This window comes from Peromyscus maniculatus, chromosome 14 (assembly GCF_049852395.1).
Source record: "Peromyscus maniculatus bairdii isolate BWxNUB_F1_BW_parent chromosome 14, HU_Pman_BW_mat_3.1, whole genome shotgun sequence".
NCBI lineage: Eukaryota > Metazoa > Chordata > Mammalia > Rodentia > Cricetidae > Peromyscus > Peromyscus maniculatus.
Window position 1 is genome coordinate 61,904,387 of NC_134865.1, and position 26,853 is coordinate 61,931,239.

Sequence of the window (26,853 nt, forward strand, 5' to 3'; positions counted from 1 at the left end):
AATTTGCCCCTGAGCCACCTGTTTTAAGATTTTCATTTCCTTTTAAAAATATTAGTAATTTGGAATCGAGTTCCCTAAGTTTTAATACCAGGCTCTGAACCAAACATGATGAGTTACAGTGCACTGGCTTTTACTAAATCAATTTGAGGTTGGCCAATGAGCTAAAACAGTTCCCAAAGCATGCCTTCATTATTTTGTTATTGGAAGCATATTCATTAGGGGTGTAACTCCACACCACCACTTTCAAAGTCTCTTCCTAATTAGAAAAACCACCCAGGAGTGGTAATAGCAGTTACAAAGGAAAGAGGGGCCATCTCCAGCACTTAAACACAGTGTTTGAGCCTAAAACTAATTTGATATTTCATGCTTGGAAGAAATATTCCTAACAGGCTTTTTCAATAGATTCTTGTTCAAGAAGGCCCTTTCAAAGAAAGAAGAGAAAGAAGAGAAAGAAAGAAAGAAAGAAAGAAAGAAAGAAAGAAAGAAAGGAAGGAAGGAAGGAAGGAAGGAAGGAAGGAAGGAAGGAAGGAAGGAAGGAAGGAAGGAAGGAAGGAAGGGGAAGAAAGAGAGAGAGAATGAACAGCTGACCCAGCATGTTCTAGCACCAATAAAATGTAAATGCTCAAGAGCCTGTAAATGTTATATAGCAGTATAACTTCCTTTGCCTGTAGTTACGTTTTTTGTGGGTCCCATCTGCTTAAAATGTGCAACAAAAAAAGATAGAAGTCTACAGTGCCACCTGTACTGTTCTGCCAGTTTCACATAGGTACAGTAATATCAGGGTTCTCTTTTGGAGTAAGAAATCTCTCTTTAATCCAAGCTCTGGGGGACTGAAACAGGGGCATTACCATGAGTTAAGACAAATTTGAACTACAGAGTCTTATCTCAGAAAACCAAACCAACTAAACAAACAAACAAAGAAATGTAATCAAACCCTAGAACTATTTCTTGGCTAGTCTCCCTTGGCTAGCAGGGGTTCAATCATTTTCTCTGGTGCCCTTTTCTAGAATTCAGAGTAAGAAAGTACAGATGCTTGAGAGAAGCAGCAAGGGCACTGTGCTCCTGAATGGTACCCATCAGAAAAACAGTAGCATCCACATGACTGAGAATCTGTATGCTCCCTTTATGTTATGAAATTGATATGGTATTGGTTAGAGAATTATTCAACTCAATGAGATCATTGAGCTTCACTGAGACCAACCCAGTGGTAGATGGAGGAAGGAGGAGACAGGGTGAAAAAGGAAAGGGGTTTCTGTAAATAGCCCAGCAGCTTACAGATCTATATCCAAAACCACATGACCAAAACATGATGGAGCACTGCATAGTTGAGATCAATCTGACCTCATACCCGTCATCCAAGGGCAGAGCGACTTCAACTCCACCTCTACTAAAGATAAATTGATATCTATCTCTAAAAAAAAAAAAAATCTTCATAAAACAAACTGAACACCTAGGATGTTTTTTAATGACCTATTGACTTTTCAGATTGTTCTTTAAGCTGTTTTTTAAACTTTAAAGGCAACACTGATAACGAACGCCTCCAAATGGTAAAACAGAAAATCCCCTTCAAATATAACCGGCCTGTAGAGGAGTGGCTGCAGGAAAAAGGTAACGGTCGCTAAAACTTTCATTCTAAAATCATTTGACTCTAAACCCTCATTTTTAAAGCCTGCACATAAATGTTCCTTAAATGATAATCGCCTGCTGCATAAATGACTGTTTTAATTTTCATTATAATTTGTGTCAGCTTCCACCTGCCATATGTTGATAAATCATGCAATAATACATCGCCATTAAAACACAGTTAAAGGGACTAACATCTAGCCTGCTGTCAGCATGACAGCCACAAACAACACATTCCAGGAAACACATTTTTAAAAAAGAAGGAAGGAAAAGAAAGGAGGAAGGACAGACTGTATATGGCAATTTAACCACTGCATGACATTAGTTGTTAATTTGTTTTAAATTACCTCTCACCGAAACTTTCTAAAGAATTTTCAAAAGCGCTTGTTAAATTACATCTTGAGGCTGTTTTGGCTTTACTCTTTATAGCATGGCTAACCAAAAAACCAAACCAAAACAAAACAAAAAAAAATCTTAGATCAACTCTTGTAACTTAAACTGCTTAACAAATGTTATAAAGGAAGCAGTATATGTTAACATTTGTTTTTAAACAAAGAGAAGGCTGAGAAAGAACAGATTTTGCCTCGAAATTCAAACCATCAGGGGCAAAAGTTTCTAGGAGAGCTTAATTACTTTCCAGTTGCTGCGGGAAACTAAAACAAAACAAACTTATTTTACACTTTGGTGGTGTGATACCCTCGTGCATTCGTACAATGTTTTATGCAAGTTGTTAAGGCAATGAATTGGTAAAGTAAAGTCTTGTGGAAATCAAAACAGCAAGTTCTGATTTGCTGACAGAAACAACCACTCCATGAATAAAAGAGGGCAGCAGTTATAAATCTTGGCAGAATTTTCTATGTAGTTTCTTTTGCTTACTAGATACACACTTGCCTTTTGATGAAGAAATTTTTCTTATCTCCAAGAAAACTACAAGTTCTGTTCTTACTTGAGGCTGTATAAACTAACTCTTATCTCAAGATCTAACTCTTGTCTCGAGATCTAAAAGAGCCTTTCATTTGGCAGAGATTTGATTGAATTACATATTTGGAGTAATTGGGGATATTACATAATATACAAATAAAAAGACAATTGACAATTGTGTGTGATTTTTAGCTGGGTAAAAGCATTCAGACATCTAGACATAGAAAATCCTTACCAAATCTTAACTGCATGCCTTGTTTTCAACATATGTGGTCTAATTAAAAATAAATTAAGAATAACTCTAAAAAGCAAATAATTTTGAGTAGTAATCAACAGCTCATAAAGTCCCTTTAACATTAAAGACAACAATTGCCTCACTTTTAAAACAGAGAACTAGATGCATGTTGGAGTCTCATGTGCCTGAGAGAACTTTTGTGTTTCTTTCAATTTTATGTTAATAATATTTTATTTTTTTCCATTGCCTTTTGAAGTCTAAGTTTAATAGCATGCCAGGCATTTTCATTTGTACAAATCATTATCAAGTGGTTAGTAGGCTTTAAGTTTTCCTCTGGTAGTTTCATTATCAGCTGGCTTTCATGTAAATAGAAGACCTCATACACACACTGAGTGCTGGGGTGGATAGAAAAGGGTGGTTGAGGTGGTATGGTATATATGTGTGTGTGTGTATGTATATGTTATTGGACAATTTATTTGCAAACTGTAAGATTATCTTCTCTACTGTTTTTCCTGAAATTACTCATGTAATTTGGGTGAGTAGTATCTATTATCTTTACCTCTTCCTCTGTCTAGCTAACTTCACTTTCAAATTGAAAGGAAAATTTGCACTGAAAGACCTTTTTTGTGAAGATGAGTATAAAGGATAAATAAATAAATAGGATTATTAGACAAGTGCATTCAGAAGTACATGGAATGTTTCTCTGGAGTTACTTCTGTCATTGGGGAGAAGAGCTGGGTCACAGCATTCCCAAGTCTCTTTGTTGGCTGTGTACTATTGACTGACTTTCTGACCTTAGACAATCCACTTAACCTCTTTGTGGCTCAGATTTCCCATATGAGGAGAGGAGAAATAATACTGCCTATTCCCTCAGGGTATTCTGAGATTTAATTAGTCTTTGTGCAACACTGACTAGAGACGTGCAAAGATTTAATCTAAGCCTATGTGAACTTGATGTTAAAATGAAGCAACAAATAATGACTTCCAAAAGGATGTGCATCTAAAATGAAACTAACAGTTACATGCTAGGAATCCTGTACTGGTGTTATCAAATTTCATATTATTGTTGATAGAACAATTCTCAGACTCCAAAAATATATGCATATATATATAATGCACATTTATTCAAATGAACATGTATAATGATATTTTTATTCTAAAAACTTTACACATTATCAATCACAACAATGAGAATGATATATGGCATAGATTTTTGAAGCATCTTGGGCAAATAAAAAAATAAAACAGAAACTTTTTCCTATCAGTCCTGTACATCCTTTATAAGGAGAGGGTACTAAAACTGTTTCTCCATTGTTCATGACCTATTGTGCAGCTAAAGAGAGATGAGGCAGTGACAGGAAGACATGGGAGGAGACCGAGTGCTCTCTTCTCCTAGTGACTTCTAGGTTTGTCCTTAACCCCCTAGGCAAAGTGCAGAGAACTAGGAGAATGTTGTAAAACAAAAGAAAAAGACCTAGCCATAAAACCACCAAGCAAGCATGCTAACAGAAACCCAAACACACTTCCCCTGTCATTAAAAGAAATTGAAACTTGGATAGCCCCTTTCTCTGTCTCACCTACCAGTGTGTTGGATCTAAGAAGTGAGTGGTCGGGTCCCTGTGGCAAATCAGTGATAGTCAAGAATAAAGCAACTCTTCAGTCTAATGGCCTCAAACATGCCGTGCCTTTCCCTAGTCTCCTGCTATTCTTGAATAAGCAGTGACGACTTTATGGAGTGAACTACAGCAAATAGAGTGAAGGCAATCCATCATTTCCAGCCAGTCTATTGCAGTTTGAATTCCAATTTTCTCTGACTGTCTTTCCATTTTTAAGTATTGACAGAATGAATCTTTCCAGGAAAGTAAGATGAGGACCATTATCATATGAGGTTATTATTATGAAGCATTCCAAGAATATTAGAATAAAATCTTCTACATATAATCAAGGTTACTCAACCATTAACTAATCACCAATGATGGGCTGCATAGAAAAGAGAGAGGGAGGAAGAGGGGGAGAGAGAGAAATATAAAGAGAGAGATAATATTATAAATGGAAAACCATTGTACATACAAATGATATCTTGCATGGGGACTATCAGTTTAAGATACTGAATTTATATGCTAGAAATCTCCCATGGTATAGCTTCTTCTCAATCAGTATGTTAAGCTGCTCCAAATGCTGATATGAAGTTAAGCAAAATTTTCCTGCATCTATTATTCCATTTCTATTGTAGTAAGTGTATGGCTCCCAAAGAAAGAAATGAGAAGTCCAGCCCCTTCCCCTGCACCATTGTGCATTAAACATGTTGCAACCCCTGTGAAGAGAACAGAGGCAAACATTATGCGACTGTCAAATGGTACCAACTCACAGGACACTGAAGGGATTCTTGGGAAAGCATGGAATGAATTGATTGCATCCCTGGGACCTAGGTTATTCTGTTTTCATTAAAGCATAAGATCCTTTTGGATGGTTCCAAGACTCTTATGAAGTGTGGATCATGCCTGCCCTAATAAAGCCCCCCCCCCCAGCCTAAAAGCAGAGTAGTATTATTTATAAATTATTCAAATAAAAACCCTTAAGAATTGACTAGATAGCAAAATTGACACTTATCTGAATAGTCCCCTCTGAACACGTGCAGTTTCCTCCTATACCTTCCAGTAGTATACACCAAGAAGGTATATCCACATTCAATTCCAGAAATACAGGCTAGCTGTGCATTGTGTAGGCTTGAGTTTATATTAGTGATAGACGCTGAGAACCCAAACCCCACAACATACCTTTTTAAATATATTTAGAGTTTGGAGGGGGAAAGCATTTGTGCTTTACCAAGCAGGCATGAGTAGAAAAAAAATTATTTCCAGTTATTTACGATAACTTGAATAACTAAAATAATCAAGATGATTAGATGAAGAATTAGTGAATCTGTTGATCACTGATAAAAGAAAACTCTAGAATAAATGTATCCAATTCTATGAATAGGTGTCTTTTCCCCCTTCTACTCAATATGGGAAAGCAGCTGGAATTAATCTAAAGAGATAACATGAAGGGAGGCCTTAGCATGTTGCTGTCATGATAAATTACAATGAGATTTTAAAAGCTGTTATCCCCCATGGGAAAGATCTAGTTTGGCTTTAAAAAATAAGTAGAAATCTTGAAGAACAAGCCTAACTTGTTGAAATGCTCCATTCTAAACAGCCCTATCATGATTTTTTTTTTTCTGTAAGCTTTTGGGCCACAGAACTAAAAATAGTACCCACAAGAAAATCTGAAATAAGATTAAGTATTGATATTTTACAGTCTGTTACCATGTCTCTCCATCATTCAAGGAGTTTTATGTGTTTTTTTGGGCAGTTCCCATCCTCCCTCTAAAATTCATTTTTATTGGTTAATTTTATTATTTGACAATTTCATGCATGCACATAATATATTCTGATTACTCCCCCCATATCTTCTTAAAACCATTTTAGGATTTCCTCATCCCCACCCCCATTCCCATTGTAGAAGCTTTATCAATGCCTAATTACTCCTCCATCTCAGAGAATAATCCATTGACTGATAATACCTCCCTCCAAATTATACATCTATCATGATGCTGTTAAGTAGCAAATGCTGATAGAATATTACTCACTGTGAAGATTTATGGAAAACTATGCTCCTGGTGATGAGAATGTCCATTTTTATAAGCATGCACTGAATCCGATCCTCTAAATTGCAGTTTAATTTCAGTAAATTTCATTTAATTACTGAACCTAATTTTTAAACTCAATGTTCTAAATCACCTCATTGAGTTTTTGTTTGCTGCATATCATTCTTTTTTGTTGTCATTATGTTAATTTGTAGCCTAAAATCAGAGTACTAGGCATCTGTGATTCATTCTGGTCATGATCTGAACTGGATGTTTCTGTCATCCTAGATTATATGTCTCAGGAAATGGTAACACTGCTCATGTTTAAACCAAGATGGCTTCTTCCTTAGAATGGGAAAGATACTCAGTTATTCTTGTAATTTAGGATTTCTATCTAGACAGTGGAAGAGATAATTTTTGTGAAATGTTACTCATCAATCTCAGTAGTGAATTTTTCTTATATGTTTTATCCACTTCGGTTGTTCAAGAAAGCCTATTAGATGCTTGCTCCATACAGAATAGGTACAGTAGGGAGCAGAAATGTATGGAAATAATAGTATTTCCTCCACCTAATCCACTAGGCCGGCAGTTAACCATCTTCAACACCCAGGCTCAAATAGCCATTGGAGGAAAGGACAAAGGACGCCTCTTCCAAGGCCAACTCTCTGGGCTCTATTATGATGGTTTGAAAGTACTGAACATGGCAGCTGAGAATAACCCTAATATTAAAATCAATGGAAGTGTTCGGCTAGTGGGAGAGGTCCCATCAGTCTCGGGAACAACACAGACGACCTCCATGCCACCTGAAATGTCTACCACTGTCATGGAAACCACTACCACTATGGCTACTACCACCACCCGCAAGAATCGCTCTACGGCCAGCATTCAGGTAAGCCTTTCTCTTGTGATATTGTTCTTCTTTCTTGACTTTGCAGCACTACTGCTGTGGTTATTATTCTAGGTAGCTAAGGACTTTGAATTACTGTCTTTGAAGGAGGGCTGAAGATGTTCATGATAATGAGACCTAAGACTAGAGAGTAAGTAAGTAATGACTGAGTTAGAGAAGTCGTGTGGCATTCATGAGCTCATGAGATAACTCATGTTATCCCTTGAATTTATCACTGAAATGGAAAAACTATTATTCAAAATGAACAATGGACTGTACTTTTATTATGTTTATAAACCATCTATCTCCTCTCATTGTATTACCTGTTGTTTTCAAATAAGAGAAAGTGGGAAGGGAGAAAGGAAAGTTTTTTACCATCATCAAGTCTGTACCCTAGCTCAGTTCTATTCACATCCTCCAGATATATTTGCTAGAATCTGAATTGCACATTATTAGGGTCAATGGGTATCCTTCAATCAAGAACAATTGAAACAAGAAGTTCAATCACTCCTTGTGAATTGTGTTTGACATTAAATCCTAATTAATGAGCTGTCATTTTGGAGTCATTTTGTTTACTTTATTTGACTAATATACTGGTTCTATTAGAGAGTGTAAAGAATTGATTTTAGCTAGGCAGAAAGTTCTTAGCTTATGGTAAGGTTTTTTTTTTGTTATTGTTGTTCACTTGAAAGAAATTATATACAAGCTAAAGCTTAATACTTAACTGACTCCCTTAGCAGTTCATAAATCTAGTTAGTAGGGTTAGGAGGTTAATTGAGTTATTAGCCTTAAATGCGTTGGCATCAAAGAAAATGCTTGTGGTGAAATTATACCTACCCTGGTTACTTATTTGTAAACATCAGCAGATCAGTACTTGTCTCTTTTGCTCCTCAGTTTTCACGCATGGTCCAGGAGCTCAGTAGTCTTTAGCATCACCTTTCTTTCCATTCCAGTGGACACTGTAAACTTACAGTGAATCATTAATTAAAACTCATCCATGTGGTTTCTTTTTTTTATTTTTCAGAATTATGTTATATGACTTAGTTGTATGGAAACATATTGTCGTCCTTTATTCCTTTTCTTTAAGCTTGAGCAAAAACCCAGACAGTTTCTTTCCTGGCTCCAAAGAGCAATTTGAAGCTATGTGTGCTGATGATGCCATCAGCCTATTTTATGTGTTTTCCAAAGGCCGCTAAGAACCTGACTTGCAGAGTAGTCCTGTAATCATGGATGCTGTTCCATGCATACCTATGCACATGCTTGAAAGAGAAAAATGGCACTTCTCTACTGATATTACAGCAATAACTCCTGACACCTCACTCCACTCACTGAGAAGAAGATAAAAGGCAATATATATTTCTATTATGACTCTCTATAGTTCAAGCATAGATCTGTTTACTGTTGGTAAAAGGATAGTTCTGTTTGCATGGGTCTTGGCCGCCCTGGTTTGTTTCTGTCAGAGTATATTCTGCTAGCTCTGTGGGAAGCAGAAGAGCAAATAGCTTTTTCTCCATAGGAATGGTTGATTCTGCAGTCTGTTTTAGGGCCAAGTTTTTGTTGACCACAAGTAGATTTAATGCTACATAGGGATTCTGGGAATTGCCTCAATTTGTGGTAATCTTCAGTCTTTGGGTTTTTTTTTTCCCCTGTAGCAGTGAATATGTAAATGGGGGCAAATTGTTTGAGTTCCTAGACTCTTTCTACAACCTAAGAGAACCAGTGCTTCTGGACAGGAGTGGATTTCAAGGTCCATAAGCCTTGCCAGTAATTTAACTCTAAGCCTGGGGTATCTCTTGGAGGAAGTAAGCACCTGGGAGTGCCCCTCCAACAGCTTCCCTCTGGTGAGTGCTGCTCTTTCAGAGGCTGGCAAAAATTGGATTACATCTTTACATGCTTTTCCTTTTTCCTTCCACTAAGACTATAAAGATGGGCTATAAATCTGTTGACACTCCTTGTTTCTATGGGTGTGTAAATACATACTCTTGGAAGAAAGCCAGTAAGCAGCTTTGCAGAACTGATTAGACCCGGGGAAAAAGGATACAGAAGCCTCAGGATTCTGTAAAGGGAAATTTGAGGAGACACAGTGTGGAAGATTTTAGGTGCCTTTGTTCTTGCCAGCTAGCCACAAGAACTCTGCCCTAAGCTTTATGAAAACTTCATAGTTGAGCCTAGTCTGGCCTAAGTACAGCCTAGAGATTGCATCAAGTCTACCCAAAGATTTAGGACAACTCTTAGATGCTGAACATAGTAAGTGAAGAACATCAGACCCAGGAGTTTCAAATGCATCCAATGTATGACCTAGCCAATTTTCTTGGATAAAGAGGACTCATAAAGCTTTGATCTCTGAGAGGTACTTCAAAAAACGAAAAGAAAATAAAAAAGATTAAGTTTCCTGTTCACTGGTCCATCATTCAGTTTTCATCTGTATGAAATCACCTGCAGACCATTTTACAAGTGATGTTCTGTTCTTTGCTTTTCACTTTGATTAATATCATTAAAGCACGGTTGTCCTAAAATGAGACTCTTCTAGGAGAAAAACAATTAGGCATGTGTGACTACGAGTATAAAAATGTCACTATTCAAAAAATTCCCTGAGTCCTTCGTAAAGCAGAAGCTGAGAAAACCTCCTTTGAGGAGTTCATCTCTGATAGACCTTGGCTCGTGTTCACATCAGATCAAAGGAAAACTGTAAAGTGCTTTTAGTGCTGCTCTTAACTGTGTATGAATGTGAACAAATCGTTTTTGAGTTGATACAGCTCTCCAATGCTCCAGTCTTTTGGAAGTAATTGGTGCTTTGATCTCTGTGATAGATCAGTCTGTTACTGATAGGAGCACAGAATTGCTTGTGAATGGCATGGACTATGTTAAATTACTCACAGCTATTGTGCCCAAGCAGTGGATCTTGACCTTATATTAAAAAGAATGCTTCGAGATGCTCCCCTCAATTGAGAGGGGATAAAAAAGAGAGCTAAAGTGCACATTAAAAAGCCAGGTGGGCAGATAATAATCTTCAATACAAGTCTTGTACTTACTAGATATTCAGCAGGCACTGAGTAAGTCAGAAGACAAGTCATCTTGTAGCTACTTAATAAGCAGAAGTACAATGCTGGAGGAAAAGTCTACTTCTAGAATACTCAGAGTGTGTAGACAGTCTTTTCCACTGGCACAACTATGATGTAATGAACTTGTGCTAGATATCCCGGGTTTAATGTCTACTCCGTTCCCGCACTAGCTAAGTGATCCTGGATATAACAGGATGTTTAAATCACTATTGCTGAAAGCAAAGTCTTTCCCTTAACTCTACAGCTAAAAACAACTTTGTCATTAAACATCATAATTTACAAAGTCAGATACTGAAGTAGGTTTCATCAAGGCAATTCTGCTTCCACTAATGAAACTGACTGGGGTCCATTCAGGGCTTGCTGTGGTCTGGTGGCTTTCTTCCCTCAGAACTCTTGTACCTGGATGAATCAGCTTTGGAAAGACTGGACTCAGCTGTGCTCTATGTCTCTCCATAGTGTCCCAAGAATTCCCCCTATGGTTTCTTTAGCAGAGTGGCTACTCTCTTGGGATCTCAGATAATCTTTTAATGGGAATGAAGCAGAAGCCATCAGTTTCTCGTAGCATGGACCTGGACTGGATGCGTGTTATTTATACCATACCTGATTGCTTTAAATTTCCAGACCTTTTCCATTATCGGGGAAGACCTGAAGACGTTTGGATGACTATGGAAATAAGGCCCCAGCCATGTCTATTGCAGATTTTTTTTTCTTGATTAACTGTGGTAGAAAGACACACCCTAAGTGTGTGCAGATTCTTTCCATTAGCTGGAGTTCTAGGCTGAATAAAAAAGGAGGCAACAAACTGAACACAAGCATTCATTTTCCCCTGCTTGCTTCCTGAATGCATTATGACCAGCTAGCTGCCTTCCTCTCTTGCCGCCATTCTTTCCCCACCATGATGCACGCCGGAGCTTCGAGCCAAAAAATACTCCCCCTCTCTTAATTTACTTTGTCAGATATTTTGTCTTGTCAACAAGAAAACTACTATAGCCTGGCAGTGGCGGCATATGCTAGAGGCAGAGGCAGGTGGATCTCTGTGAGTTCAAGGCCAGCCTGGACTACAGAGTGAGATGTAGGACAGGCTCCAAAACTACACAGAGAAACCCTGTCTCAAATAGTCAAAAAAAAAAAAGAGAGAGAAAGAAAGAAAATTACTACACTAATTATAGAATGCAGAGTTGGACTGTTAGTGTTTTACCTATTATTATTATTATTTTCATTTGATATGCATGTTAAGCAATAAGCTACTGAACAAATAGGGCTGCTTATATTAATAGTAGTATCTATAGTTCAGAGCAGAGGTTCGAAATTTTGGAGTGGGAGAGTGAGATATTCAAAAGAATCTGAGTAGAAGTTTGAGGCTAAAATTTAATCCTGGAAAATCAAAAAAGTCTATGACATCAAGAATAGACTTCTCTGTCATCTCATTACCTACATTGGATTTTTTTTTTTATTCAACTTTAGACTCTAGTGGGCTTTAAAATATATGCTATGTCCTGAAATCAACCTATTTGTGCTATTTCAGGAGGTTACAAAATATATAATTCTAGATTATTTGCATCATGGAGCCAATAACTTAAAGAAAACAAGAGGGCTCTCAGCGTAACTTATACTGATTGTGTGTATTAGGAGGTTGGTATAGGGGGTGACTGAGAGTGCTGTCATAGATGAGACAGTCACAGAACTAAGCCCTAAAGAGTGAATGCGCTTGAGCAGGAAGAAAGTCCAGGTCTTGTGAGCTATGGTGTGAGTCAGAGATGTGACACACATGATTTCCAGGACTGAGAGACTTAGCTTGAAGCTCACTACCTACAACTGGGAGAGGATTCAGAGGACTAAACTGAATTGAATTCCCTGTGTGTATAATCTAGGAATACCTCAAGTGATTACACTGATACATTTGAGGGGTGGTCGTAGAGATCAACCCCAGAGCTTTACTTGCATTAGACAAGAGCTCTCCCATCAAACTACATACCCCAGGACCATCTGGGACCTTTCCTGGCTGCCCGTATGAGACATGAAGCTTGGGTTTGGGTTCTGTTTAGAATTGGTTATTAAATATTCTCAGGTTTAAGGTGGAAACTCGAGCCGTTGGGCACCATTTGTAGCTGGAGAGCTTTTCTCTCCAGGTCCCACCAAGTCCCGCCAGTCCTGGAGCCCACTTATAAAATAAACACACAGACGCTGACATTATTTAAACTGCATGGCCATTAGCTCAGGCCTATCATTGTCTAGCTCTTACTCTTATATTTAGCCCATTTCTATTAAGCTATACTTTGCCATGTGGCTCGTGACTTACTGGTACCTTACCTCTTGCTTGTCCTGGCGGCAGCTCCAGGCAGTCTCCCTCTCTGTCTTCCTGTTCCCTCAATTCTCCTCTCTGTTAGTCCCGCCTATATTTCCTGTCTGGCTACTGGCCAATCAGTGTTTATTTATACAGAGCGATATCCACAGCACTATACAGGTGGGTAGTTACAATAACCCTGATTCTGAAATGGAACATTCGCCCCAGAATACACTCAACTTTCTTTGCCTCATTCAGGACTGAAGGAAAATAGCGATGTCAAGAGTCATTCACCAGTACCATTACCTTTAGTCTCCCCGGCCCAAATATTCCCAGAAGAGAGGAGCAGGCCAAAAGGAAAAGAGTGGCAAAAGGAAAAATATGTGTCCTCTTATTTTGGCCTCCAGTCTGAGCAGTTATCAGCAAAGAAGAACTTCACTGTGTCCTGTGCAAGTCTCCATTTGGAATCGTTTAGAAGCTATTAGCAACAAATGGATCATAACCTATTTTTTCATATCCTAGTCATAGGCAAAGTCACTTTGACATTGGCCAGACTGTGCCACCAGATAATTGGCAGAAAATCATGATGATCAGCCTGGATTGGAAGTATCCTAATAAAGAGTGGACTACGAGATTTCATTCTTATCTCCATCGTGGTCATAATGGTGATGATTTAATGGGAACAGCTTTGGAAAGTTCCAGGGCAGAGCTAAGTTTTGAGACTTTGCAACAGTACATATGTGGAAGTCCCTCCCTTTGGCTCCTCAGTGTTGGGCTATGGATGATTAGGAACACACTTCAGACTTGATACTGATAATGACAGCTTGAAACTAAGCAAATTGCCTCAATACATCATCTATTCTAAGTGGGCTTTCAGTGTATCTGTGGGATTTGTCATCAGAACTTCAAGTTGGGGACTTGTTTCTTCCTGTTACTCAGCTGTGTGTCTAAGGGTCAGTCAGTTATCTCTCTCAGCCTGTTTCACTATCTGCCTAAGGGACATGATTATACCTTCCCTTCTGCTATATTGTGAGTAATAAATCTGATTGTGGAAAGCCACTCAGACAGGTTCACTGAAGAATTTCATACTAGGATCCCATCTGCAACTAAGAAACTCTACCAGACCTATATACCCTCATTGAGCCTAGCACCCCTGAGGGTTCCATAAGCATTAAGCATTGTTTCGTCTATACCCATGTAAGCCAATATGACTAGCACCTTTTCTGAACTCATCCATAAGAACAGAGGTCTATAGGAAATGTCCATGTGGTAGAGTAGAGGTCAACTTAGCCAAGCAGTTTGTACACACGGAGGAACCTTTAGGTTAAAGGCTATGAAATTGCCATTTCTAAAAGTCAAAATGGGAAAAGATCAGGAATTTCAAGCTGTTCAGCAAAACACAAAGGATGCAGATACACAGTCCATTATCATTACTGGGATTTTTGAGGCCCAAGACAGGTCACAAATTATTTTCCACATTCTTTGAGTAATCCATTGGTCTCATCTTGGAATGCAAATCAGATCTACCAGGCCTGGAATAGCTTGTGATCATAGCATGTATCAAGAATGGTTATGCTTGCCCAGAGAGCTATTGCCTCGGGTTCCCTCTCTCCTTTCCCTGATGCCATGAGCTTGTTGGAAACGAAACAAGGACTCCACAGTTTCTACATCCCCCCATTTTACCACTAGACAACAAAACCTCCCGGGAAAGTTTATTTTTAGGATCAGGGCTCAGATAATATTGATTAACAGCCTTACATAATGTGTGGCTCCAGGCTCCTTCCTTTCCTGCCAAACCTCATAACTGGGGAAGGCGCTGAAGATTTGTCAGTCTAATTAGACTTTAGCTGCCAGCCAGGAAATATCTCTTGTGTTCTGCTTGCCCTCACATAGATACTTTCCTTCCCCTTTCAGAGAATAATTTAGAGGGAAGGAAAATTGACTCCCGTGTACTTCTTTCCTGGTATGATTCTCCAGTGACAGTTTCTCTCTGGAATTGCATAGTCCTGATGAAAGAGAGGGTGAGACAGAGAGAGAGAATGTGAGAGAGATAGAGAAAGAGTTGAAGGGAAAAATGCTGTTGGTCCACCTGCCTCTTAAAGACTTGTACGTTGCCAATACATGTGACCCAGGGGAGATAATGGAGCATAGTTTCTTTTCATCCCCACTTCAGTACATTACTGTCAGGGTCTGGGACAGGCACTTCCCAGAGAGACGACTAGTCTCTTAAAAGGTCTTCTGAGGAGGTTCTCACAGCAAACAGACAGGAAGGTTAAATATTCTCATGGGAGTGGTAGAAATGCCCATCTAATTGGACTGTAGCAATGAGAGGATAGATTTTTTCACCCAAACTACTTATAAAGTGCTAGGTCTTACTGCAAAGCATCTGAACAGCTGGAAGAGGGCATTTGTTTTGCTTTTGAATTCCCACATGTGACCATCCATAAGTGGTTTTAAGGGTTGTGGTAGTTTTTACAATCACCTAACTGGTTATTTAGCTAGGACCAAAGCCAGAGTCCTTATCCTATGACCTGTGATTGATAACTTTGCTGTCACACAGGCTATATCTCCTATCATGGTGCTCTAGGTATCAAGTTTCTAATTTTTCCTCAAACACAGATCTAAAAATAAGGGTAAGCCAGTGAGGCCATTATTGGTTCATATGCTGCCTTTATGTTAAACGTTGATTTTATGGGTAGTCATTCTCCCCATTAATTTTGATTTTAAAGTTTTACAATAGCAGATCATTAAGTTGAAAGTTGAGTTTTGAGGGGTACTATGTTAAATTGTGCACCTTAACTGAGTACCTTGTTCAATAGTCCCAGACACATTTAAACATATCCATCATGCTCATGCCGATGTCTTTCCCTTGCTCCTTTCAAGTGCTGGAATTAACTCTTCCCACATCTTCAGTTGACTCACCTTCTAATTTCATCCAGTTTATTAGAAATTGTGTGTGTGTGTGTGTTGTGTGTGTGTGTGTGTGTGTGTGTGTGTGTGTGTGTGTGTGTGTATACACAATTGTTTTGTGCCTGGAATAGTATTTAGCATATCCTCATAATCAGCATTGTTGGAATGAAGGAATAGGTGACAATCTGCCAGGTACCCTCTAAAGAAAGTACATACTTTTTTTTTTTTTTTTTTTTTTTGGTTTTTCAAGACAAGGTTTCTCCGTGTAGCTTTGTGCCTTTCCTGGAACTCACTTGGTAGCCAGGGCTGGCCTCAATCTCACAGAGATCTGCCTGACTCTGCCTCCCCAGTGCTGGGATTAAGGGCATGCGCCACCACTGCCTGGCCATAAATCTTTTAATAGTTAAAGCTTAGGCTCTCAAGCTTCCTAGCTCCTCAGAGGCCTATTGGCTGCTGAAGCTCTTGGCTCTTTCCCATGACTTCTTGCCTTGAGAATAAGGAATCCTAGGAGTAGGGATATACCGCAGCTGATAGAGTGCTTGCTTAGCATGTGGTGCTAAGCATTGGTGGCTTGCAGCTACAATCCCTGCCCTTTTGGGAAGTAGAAGCAGGAAAATCAGAATTTCAAGGTCGTACTTGGATTTCATAGTGAGTGTGAGGCCAGACTGGGCTATATGACACTCTTGTCTCAAACGGGGAGTGGGGTAGGGGAAATAAGGAGTCCAAATCAGGGTTGAAGATGTGTACTTGTAATCCTAGCACTCAGGAGGCAGAGATGAGAGGATGCTAACACATATGAAGCCAACAGAGTCCCTGTCATCCCAAATTCAGGAATCCCAGCAATATCAACTCTCTCGAGTTGGCAAGAATATTCTTGTTGGCTTATCTGCCAAGTCCTCCTTTAAGCAAGACCTAGCAAGAGCTAGTTTTATCCTGCAGTCTTCACAACATTTGAGTGAATCACCACCCCACTGTAATCATTCCAGAGAACTGTACACCCATTTCACAAACTAGATGACATCAGTTGAGAAAGATGAACAGAATGTATTTGATTTAATTAACATAATAATACTGCTTTTTTCCATATTTCATCCATTTGCTTAAAGCATGTCCAAAATCATCCAACAATCAGTTCTCCTCTGTAAAAGATACACTACCTAATAAATGTTTCTTGGGTCATAAGAAAGAATCATTAACTCTAATGTAAACCAAGGTCCATGGATTGGTTTTTGTTCTTTGCCTCTGAAAAATACACCCCTTTCTTCCTATTTCTATACTATGAGGAAAAAACTTCAAACAGCTGTTACCAGCAGCCAGGCTTCACCACAGGTACTTCCATTCTACCTGTGACAAGATAGTGGGAGGGTGGGATGTTCTTCATATCTTCCTGGTGCCTGTTTGAATGATTGCAGAAATTAGAAATACATGGATGTTGTTACGACAAGTCTTGCTTTTTGAAACCTTCTAATTAAAGCTTTCATGTCTAGAGAGCTGCTACTGTTAGCTAAATGGAGAAATAAGTTTCTCCTTGATTTTCTCATCATCATCCTGGGAGGAAAAGGTTGGAGAATTAACATACACTCTGTTTTCAGTGGCTAGAAGTCACAGAACAGAGAAAATTGCTTGATGGGAATTTGATTGGCTTGTATCCATAATGCAGTCTCTCTTTCCTGTTACTTGTCTAGTTAGGCCTCTCTCTCTCTCTCTCTCTCGCTCGCTCTCTCTCGCTCTCTCTCGCTCTCGCTCTCTCGCTCTCGCTCTCTCTGTGTGTGTGTGTGTGTGTGTGTGTGTGTGTGAGAGAGAGAGAGAGAGAGAGAGAGAGAGAGAGAGAGAGAGAGAGAACAAGGACAAATAAGACAGAGAAAAAGATAAAGAGAGAGGAGATAGGATACTTGTGTATGTTTGTATGTATTATGAAATATGATACTTGTTAGTTTAACACTCATACAACACACTTGGTGGTCTTCCAGAGTCATAGACACTCATTTGGGATGAAGTCTCACCAGAGATTCTTCACAAACTCTCAGGGGACTTATTTCATGCTGCTCATTTTATGGGGCAAGATCTTGCAGATATTTCTAACTCCTTCATGAGTATCACAGCATCTGTTCACCCATCCTATCCAAACAAAGTTCAGGGCTCTCCATGACAGAAAGTCTTATTTATTAAAAGTATTAGATCAGTGAAGGAGTAGTGTGGACAAATTTCTAAACAGTCTTATTAAATAAGAAACACACAGCCAAATACAGGAGTAATAGCTGAAGAGATCAGAGAAATAGCAAAGAACCACTGCTAGCCTTAGCTTACCACCATGCTATAGCTTCCCCAGAGAGAACTTCTTCCTGTCTAAACTGCACTTTTATTGCCTTCCTGTTCTGCCTTCTCATTGACTCTAAGCTCAGCCACATCACTTCCTCATCCTGCCTGTCTATACAGACCTCCAGGTCTCTATGGTTGGTACTGAAATTAAAGGCATGTGTCATCATGCTTGGCTGTGTCCTTGACCACACAGAGACTCTGCCTGCCACAAGATCAGATTAAGGCCGTGTGCTACCATGACCCAACTTCTGTTTATGGCTCACTATGTGAACACTGATCTCCAGGCAAACCTTATTTATTAACATGTAATTAAAATATCACATTTCAGCACAAATAAAATATCACCACAGAGTAGATTGTTGTTTTTATCTAAGTTGTCTATTTACCAATAAAGACTTAGGAGTCCAATGTTGGGGTGAAAACCTGCTAGATCAGAGAAGCCAAAATCAACCAGCTGACCTTCCTTTTGAGCTGGAAACCCAGAAAGAGAGCATCTCTCCAGCTGTCTGCAAATCTCTAAGTCCCTTCCTAGTCTTTCCTGTGTGTCTCTTTATCATTCTACCTGGGCCCTCTGTATTCTCTATGGCTAATTCTTATCAACCGGTCACTGGCTCCACCCCCTGATCCAGGTTAATTTTATTAACACATTCTCAGAGTTTCACAATGCAATCAAATACCCCACAACAACAGATATCCAAAGAAGGATTAGCAAAGCAAATTTCCCATCAGACAATGCTGTCCCTGGTCCCTGATGCCCCCCTTCCTGTCCCTCACTCTGCAGCATACCCCCAAGACAGAAAGAAAAAAAGAAGAAAGAATTTAACTTGTCACAATATTTATCCCCTTTTCTGAAAGTTGACCTCTGATGGAAGCAGAAGGACATGAATGATTTTAATCCACAGAAACAATGGGTAACTTGTCCTGACGATCATGAACAGTATAAATATATGAAATGACAGATTTTTCTGCTCTGCCTTTCTGTGCCCTCCTCCCAGATACTGAGAGAGACACATACTTGTGCACCCACAACTCATTCTATAATGTACAATGAAATTTCACCCAGCCTTTATCTTAGAGCTGCTGTTCCAATGATTAATGCCCACTGGCTGGGAAACTGTGCTGCTGAAGAAAGACAGGGAGAGAGCAAGACACATGAAATATATCTCTGGGGCCATTTCTCATTATTATTATTATCATTATTAGTGCCTTACTACCCTATCTGTCCTGTTAGGGAATGTGTGATCTATTGGCAAGGGGACCAGATGACATTTGAAAGTGGCTTGCGTGAGGGAGAAATGAACAAGGACAAAGAGAATAGATAGTTTTTACTAAACAGAGCTGACCTCCAAGTGGTTTTCATTGTTGTTTTCCTTTATTTGAGGGTTTGTGTGTTTATTATTGCTATTCTCATTTTCAGGTCTGAAATAATAGATACCGTGATCTGTGCACATGTTCTTTTGTCTTTGTTCAGGCTCTGTCTGCAAGAAACAATAAGATGCAACCTATACAATTGTTTTCCTTGCCCACTTATGCAAAAGACAGGATGGAATAAGTTCGTAGCCTTGAATCTCCCTGTATATAATTATCTCCATATCCTGGCTGATTTCAAGCCTATGAAATGTGTGTGTGTGTGTGTGTGTGTGTGTGTGTGTGTGTGTGTGTGTGTGTGATTTATATTTATGTATCATATAAAGCAGTATATGATTCCTGTTACTTATTCTAACAAAGGATGATGGTAAATTATTGATAGCTTTAGTACTGAAGTTGACTACATGGTGGGGCCTTGTTGGAAGATGGGCCATAGTAGGAACACTATCACAACATGTGTGTGTAATGATAAATGGCAAATTCATTAGCCTAGGCAGAGAGTGCCAGATTCTGATTTAGAAAATGCTGCATTTTTAAAGTTGAGTTTAGGAGGACATGGGATTTATAGCTGAGGTGCCACATGTAGCTTCAATTATAAATGGAATTTGAATTCAACCAGTGAATGGCATCCTTAATTGAAGGCCTAGTCGGTCAAGGTACTTGGTGAAATAAATAAAGAAAAGAGACAAAATAATTAGTTCCACAAATATGGAGTACCTCATAAAGTGCCTGACTTCAGGAGATGACAAATGAAATAGAAACTTTTTCTTAGAGGATTACAAACCAGCCAGAACCCTTGCATGTATTCTGCACAGCAGACTCCTTACCACGTGGTTTGCACCTGAAAATATAGTGTTGAATATGTTCATTTCCCCCCCAATGAAACAATAAGAAGATATTTTCATGTTTTAGTTTTATTTTTATCAAAATAGTACATCCACATCCACACAGTAAATAGCTCCCACACAGTCCCTGAAATAAAATAAAATAAAATAAAATAATAAAATAAAATAAAATAAAATAAAAAAAGCTATCCTTTTCTTCAGTGGCTCAGAGTGTTGGCTGATAGGTCTGGTCTAAGTTCATCACCAAGAACAGCCCTGACTAAAGAATTCATTTGGCGAAGCTCAAGCCCCTTCCTGAGGGTGATGCATATTCAAAGTGATGGTAAAATATGAGCCTCTGCCCCAGCTCTCTCTTGTCATCAGGGTCTGTTGGAATCTTTGCTGCAGCAATGTGAACGTCCGCCTTCTGCCCTGACGCTAATGGCACAGCCTCTAAAACTCCTCGAATATAAAAGCTGCACTTAATGCCTCTTCTCTGATACCCCCACTTAATGTAGCATCACACCAACCAGCTGGCCAAAGCAGAGGAGCAGCCACCTCACCATGCCCTTCAGCCCTGCTCTGCTCTTGTAGGTACCTGGAACTTTGCAGAATTTTTCTGCTTCATAGTGTACCATGTTTCTATTTTGTAACTTTCTCAAAGTATGAACCACTCCTTTCTTTGCAGGAGAATGCCTGAGATTTGTCTCTTTCCCCTGCCCAATCACACCACACACTTCCTCACTCTTCAATTTCCCTGTAAAACTGTATCACATTATTTGGTATTCAGAGTTTACATTATTATGGCTTTTTGTAGTATCATTTACGGGGAACACTGTAAGATCACACATGAACTGATTCATTTTACAAATATTTACACAGTATATAGAAGGCATCGGTTACTATCCAGGGCGCTGCGGTAGCTGCTGTGAAGAAAATGGAATAAATGCTCGTCCCTGGCTAACATTCTAATGTTATGATTATCTTTCTTTTCTTCTGAAGCTCTTTGTTAATGAGCACCTTCATTATCTCATTAGCCCCTCTCTCTCAGTGTCACAGCTAACACACATATAAAGGTCTTTTCAGAGACAGTGCACAGGAAGCCTGTCATTTCCAATGCTTTCTGGCTAGTGCCCTGCTGGTGTCTTTTCTGCTCCACTCTGGGTCCCCTCTGCCTCACCACTGCTGTCCTGTTCTGCCTTACTATACATGCTGACAAGTTCTTGGGCCCTCTTTTCTGTGTGATGATTCCTGAGCTTTCCCCCTCTTAGTTTTTCTCCGTATTGAAGATGAGTACCATCCTCTGACTCCCTGAGAAAGGGTAAGGGAAACTGGCAAGACATTGCCTATCTGAAGTGGGTTCTAGTCCATCCTCATCATCTGTTGATAGTTTCCTGGCAGAGACTTACCGGGCAGAAACAATCAACTTGAAAGCACTTGTCCAGTTTCTTTAGGCACCTGATGATGTAGTTGTTGACAACAGTTTGGTGCCTGGTTCCTAGAACTTATTTTACTATTCTTTCTCTCTGAAATCTCAGCTCCTCATCAGTGAACTTCAAGTTCATACCTACAACCTCTATCTTGAGGACTGCATGCTGTTGTCCTCTTACAACAATGCTTATGTGTAGCTCAAGGTCTTTGCACTTTAGCAGGACTGTGCTGACATCCTGAGTTTTGTTCAGATGAGTTGTTACTAAATACATAACACATACACACACACACACACACACACACACACACACACACACACACACGAGCATACACATGAAATAAATCTATAGAAAAACATAAAATTTTGAGCTATAGTGAGATGTAATAAAGCTCTAAGCTGTATGCAGTACTAATTAAGATTTGTCATCAATGTACAATCCTAGTAAGAATTATTAGTGCCATCAACTCCCTTTATTCACTGAAGCAAAATTTTCTCCTCCTCCTCTTCTTCCTCTTCTATCTCCCTCCTCTCTCTCTGACTTTGTGCCTGCTCATGTGCATGTGTGAGTGCATGTATATTCTATGGCATATATGTGGAGGTCAGAGGACAACTTCAGGTGCCAGACATTCAGGCTTTCCTACTACCTTGATTGAGATATGTTCTCTCTTGTTCACCTTTGCATATTCCAAGTAAGCTTATCCATGAATTTATGGCAATACTCCTATCTCTGTCTCTCATCTATTAGTAGGGGTGCATTGGAATTATAGACGTGTATACTACCGTGTCTGGATTTTATGTGAGTTCTGGGGATCCAAACTTATGTCATCTAGTTTGTGAACCATCTCTCCAGAGCCTCAGCTATTTTGCTATTCCATTATAGGCTTTATTTTGTTTTGTTTTTTTGTTTTTACCATAATAATGTTTCCTTAACTACTTCACAGCTAGTATGAGTTAAATAAGCACTTTAAACTTTTTGCATCCAGAAATGAGTATGTACTGACTCTTCTACCTGTCAGCGGATGCTTGTATTTTCTAGAATACCAAGGATTAGATTTGCAGCTTTGGAGTCTTTAATGCACCCAGTGTGTTTGCGTGTGTGTCTCTGGGCTCTCTCATAAATTGTTTTGTGACAGTCTGTTCATTTGGTTCTTAGCTTCCTTTGTGCAATGTTTTTTAATTTGCTTTTCCTTAGATACATGATAAGTGCTGGAGAAAAGCAGCTGCCTCTACATCCTCCCCTAAAGAGGAATAACAGATTCTAGAACATGAAGATGGATTCCTACAAACCCCTCCAAATTACTGCTAATATATATGGATTTGGAGAGTGGAAAGAGGGTGTGGTTCAGTAATTACACTAGGGATGAGCAAAAGGTTATAGCCATCAAAGCAGAGAGGAGTGGACACTAACGTGAAACAATTATGAATGGGAAGGTACAGGGAAAGCTGAGTAGAGGTGGTGGGGGTGTTTCCAAGCCTGTTTCTATTGGGAATCATTTCTATCAAACATTTCTAACCAGAAAGCAAAGACTGCTGGAGGCTCTGTAGTAAACCAAAACATTTGAAGAAGAAAGTGAGTAAATAGCAAAATTCACTTCCAAAGCCACACTAAGCACACCAGGCAGCTGTACAGAAAACACCTATAAAATGTTCTTTTTGACTCTAGTAGCCAAAGGGAAATGCATATTTTTTACTTTGTGGAATGTAGGGTGAATGTCTAGAGAAGTGGTTTTTGTTATGTGGTATTCAGCTAGATGTAGGATAATAATTACAGAGAAATAGAAGGCAATGAAACAGAAATCATCATGGTATTGGTTTTTCAAAATGGAAATTAAAGTCTATTTATCATCTATCTATCTATCATCTATCTATCTTCAATGATTATCTCTATCTCTTTGTTTTCTAAGAACTATATTTCTTTGTTTAGCTTCTCACCTGAGTAGGCATCTGTGTAACAGAGTTTTCCTCTTTTGACTATTGTAAATGCTTTCCCCATCTCAGCATCCTTTTAAAATTCAAGATACATTTTTCTTTGCAATATACAATGAAAGGAGGTTGTGTTGGACAATATCGGAGATGGTTTTGTCATTTTGGCACTGTAAAATCATGTCATATCCTTAAAAGCCTGGTAACTGAAGCCAAGGGAATGATTTGACAATTAAAGGAGACTTCAGCCTTATCCCCCAGCCTTTCTTTAAACTCCCTGAAGACAGACAGACCCAGGTGTTGGGTGTGAGAATTTGTCTTATAGGGACTTCTGACAGTCAGGTAAACATATATTTTGAATTATGTCCATAAGCTGGGGCAGCAGTTGAAAAAGTGGTCTTTGGAGTCATTTTAATACAGTGCCTAATATTAATTCAAGAAAGTGCTAGGTTGTTGAATTGTGAAGATTATTTGGTCACTGAGCTTACAATGTCTTGTGCCTGCTGTGTTGAAGGATCTAGATAGAGTTGATAGGGTAAATCAGGTGTATGCTTGCTGTCTTCACGAGTCGTCTTATAATGTGGGAAAATTCAAGAATAAGCCAATTATACAATTAGCTTCATCACAATCATGACAGCTTCAACAAACAAAGACAGGTGTCTAGGAAAACAGAAAGGGGCTTTAGTTAGTTTCTGGATCTGGGAAGACTTTCCCAAGGAAAGCAATGTAGGAACTAGTTCATTCCAAGTGAATCAGGACAAGGAAGTGTTCCACCAAAGGCAGCAGCTTATGTGAAGGCTCTACCCACAGTAGCTGGAGTTTCTGGAAATATAGCAGATTGACTAAGATACGTTGTCAGTGTAATGTCTGTGCTTAAAGGGTTTGGTGGTTTGACTAGGAATGGCCCTCATAGGCTCATATATTTGGATTCTTGGTCATTAGGGAGTGCCACTAATTGACAGAGATTAGGAGACATGGCCTTGTTGGAGTAGATATGGCTTTGTTGGAGGAAGTGTGTCACTGGGATTTGGGTTTGGGGCTTTCAAATGCTCAAGCCAGGCCCTGTTTTCTCTTGCCCTGCTGTCTGTGGACCTTGGTGTAGAACTCCAAGCTGCTTCTCCAACATGCCTGCACACAGTCATGCTTCCCACCATGCTGATAATGGACCAAACCTCTCAACTTGTAAAGCAGCCCCAATTAAATGCTTTCTTTTATAAGAATTGCCATGGTCGTGATGTCCCTTCACAGCAATAGAGCATCGACTAAGACAAAGGGTTAGGTAAAGGCAATGAGAATGGTAATTTCTTTGTCATGATAAAGGTCTGTGGGGCAATTGGTTGAAAGTGTCCATAGCTAGATTAGAGGACATGGACCATATGCTTTCCTGAGCACAGCCTCTCAATGACTACCTTCGTGATATGCCAGAGATACAGATTTCCTTCATGAAAACCAGGGACACAAATCTCCTAAGGCAATTGCATACATGTGCAAGGATGCCAATATCTTCTTAGGGCACACACACTGCCATTTTGCATAATATTTTTACCTATTTACATTAAGAGGGACCACACATAGTCAACAGATTATGTAATTGTCACGAGTGTCATGCCAGTATGTATGATACCTGTCATGTATTAAATATAAGGAAACATTTTAGTGTAGAGTTTGGCTTTTCTCCATGTGCTCTCCAGCAAAACTCGGGTAGCTGGAAATCTATCCTTTGAAGGCTTCCTGTTCTCTCTGTTTTCTCATGCATAGACTTGGTCTTTCTTCCCTCCTGGTAGAGACTGTAAAGTTCATTGGAAATTTTCCTGAAGTCTAATTAGCCTTTCTATTTAATTTTATAATAAGAACTCTGAACCAGAAGCTGGAGATAATGTACCCAATTCAATTCATAGATGTCAATTTCTTTTTAATTGTAATTCCTTTCTCTGGTTCTTCCCACTCTTGCTGCCCGAGCACAGCTGAAGCTTGGGTGATTATGAGATTTTCATGCCTACGCTGCTAATTATGCCTCCTGCTTTAGGGTTAAATTCATTTCTTATCATGGTTGTTATTATTAGTAATAATAATAGGTCTCCCCATCCAAGCTTGGTTGAGCAGTAGTTTTCATAGTTACTGCCTCCAGATTTAGCTTATTTGAATTTTTTACCCAGATGGTTTCTTCCTTCATTAATGGCAGGGAGTCTCTGTTTTCCTATTGAATTTAAATGTTACTTTTGGATCATTTAGATGCAAAGCATATCTAGCAGATTCTTCTTAGTTTTGGAGATGGATTATACCTCTGTGTAGGGGTCACGCTGATATAGATATCAGTGAAGTCTCCTCTTGATCATGACATTGTTGCTTTGAAAAGCATTTGAGGTAATGAAAAGTGTCTAATGGCTTCTATCACTTCCTTAGGAAGCCTCCAGGTCCTCAAAAGAACACATGGCTTTGACTTTCAACTTCACTACGAAAAAAGAAACAACAACAACAACAACAACACACACACACACACAACCAACAAACAAACAAAAAACAAAAACGCTTATTCTGAATTCCGTCTTTTCACTATCATTAACAAAACAGCATAGTGGTCCAACCAACCTAAACTTTGAATTGGCTCCTCGGCAACTTGTTAATTCTTTCAAAATTCCCTCCCAAATTTAAATCTTATTATCTCTTCTTTGCTCAAAATTGCACTTCTAACAAGGTTATCCAGACAGTTTCAGAAAAAGGAATCAGAGAGGCTCTGAGTAGAGAACCAAGGCTTTTGCTTCTGCCCCATGACTAAAGACAATATTGGCTTTCTCCTGGTCTCTAGAGCTCCTCTTGTCCTTTCCCAGTTCCTTACTCTACCCCACATCTTTGTCAGCTCCTTCAACCACCCAGTTCAGTCCCTTTCTGTTACTTCACCACTAAGTTTCACGTGTTACTTGTTCATAAGAGATTTCTCTTTTCATGCCTTTCTTCAAATTCTTCTATCCCTGTGCTTGCCCACATCAGCCCTCACTGGAAGGAACTCCCCTCATCCATTTGGTTGAAATGTTTGCTCATTATCCTTCCCTCTTTCATTTCCCCAAGTTATTCGGTATCATATGATTCCCTCATTCATTACAAGTGCCTTCAATATCATACTTTACCCTATAAATGTAGCAGGAGCATTCCTGGTCTAAAAGCCAAATTAAACCAAAGAACAGGGTTCGACTCCCTTTCATCAGCCCCCTAAGTCCCCACCAAGGTCACCTTCATGTCCAAATTTTCTGAATTATATAGTCTTATGATTATACGTCCTAAACAGTTTGTACAGATTATGGAGACGTCACAGGGAAGTAATTCTACTCGTGATCACAATCTTCAGGAGAATCACATATGTAAGGCCACACAATTTCCCTTTCCTGCTGCTTTTATCCCTGTCTGCCAATATTTCTTACAAGTAGCCATCACTCTTGATCTACC

At 39.3% G+C, this 26,853-nt stretch overlaps 1 protein-coding gene across 19 annotated transcripts in view; it reads left to right on the forward strand.

Annotated features, from left to right (window-relative positions):
• The window catches only part of Nrxn3 (neurexin 3), a 1,618,850-nt gene that overhangs the window by 1,467,577 nt on the left and 124,420 nt on the right, over positions 1 to 26,853 (forward strand). For all 19 annotated transcript variants that reach the window (XR_013044430.1, XR_013044432.1, XR_013044431.1 and 16 more), the window contains 2 exons: positions 1,519 to 1,608; positions 6,986 to 7,293. Coding sequence is in view for 16 of the 19 variants with exons in the window: in XM_076551152.1 (XP_076407267.1) it covers positions 1,519 to 1,608; positions 6,986 to 7,293 (398 nt within the window). In the remaining 3 variants the exon portion in view is untranslated. The remainder of the gene's footprint in view (positions 1 to 1,518; positions 1,609 to 6,985; positions 7,294 to 26,853) is intronic.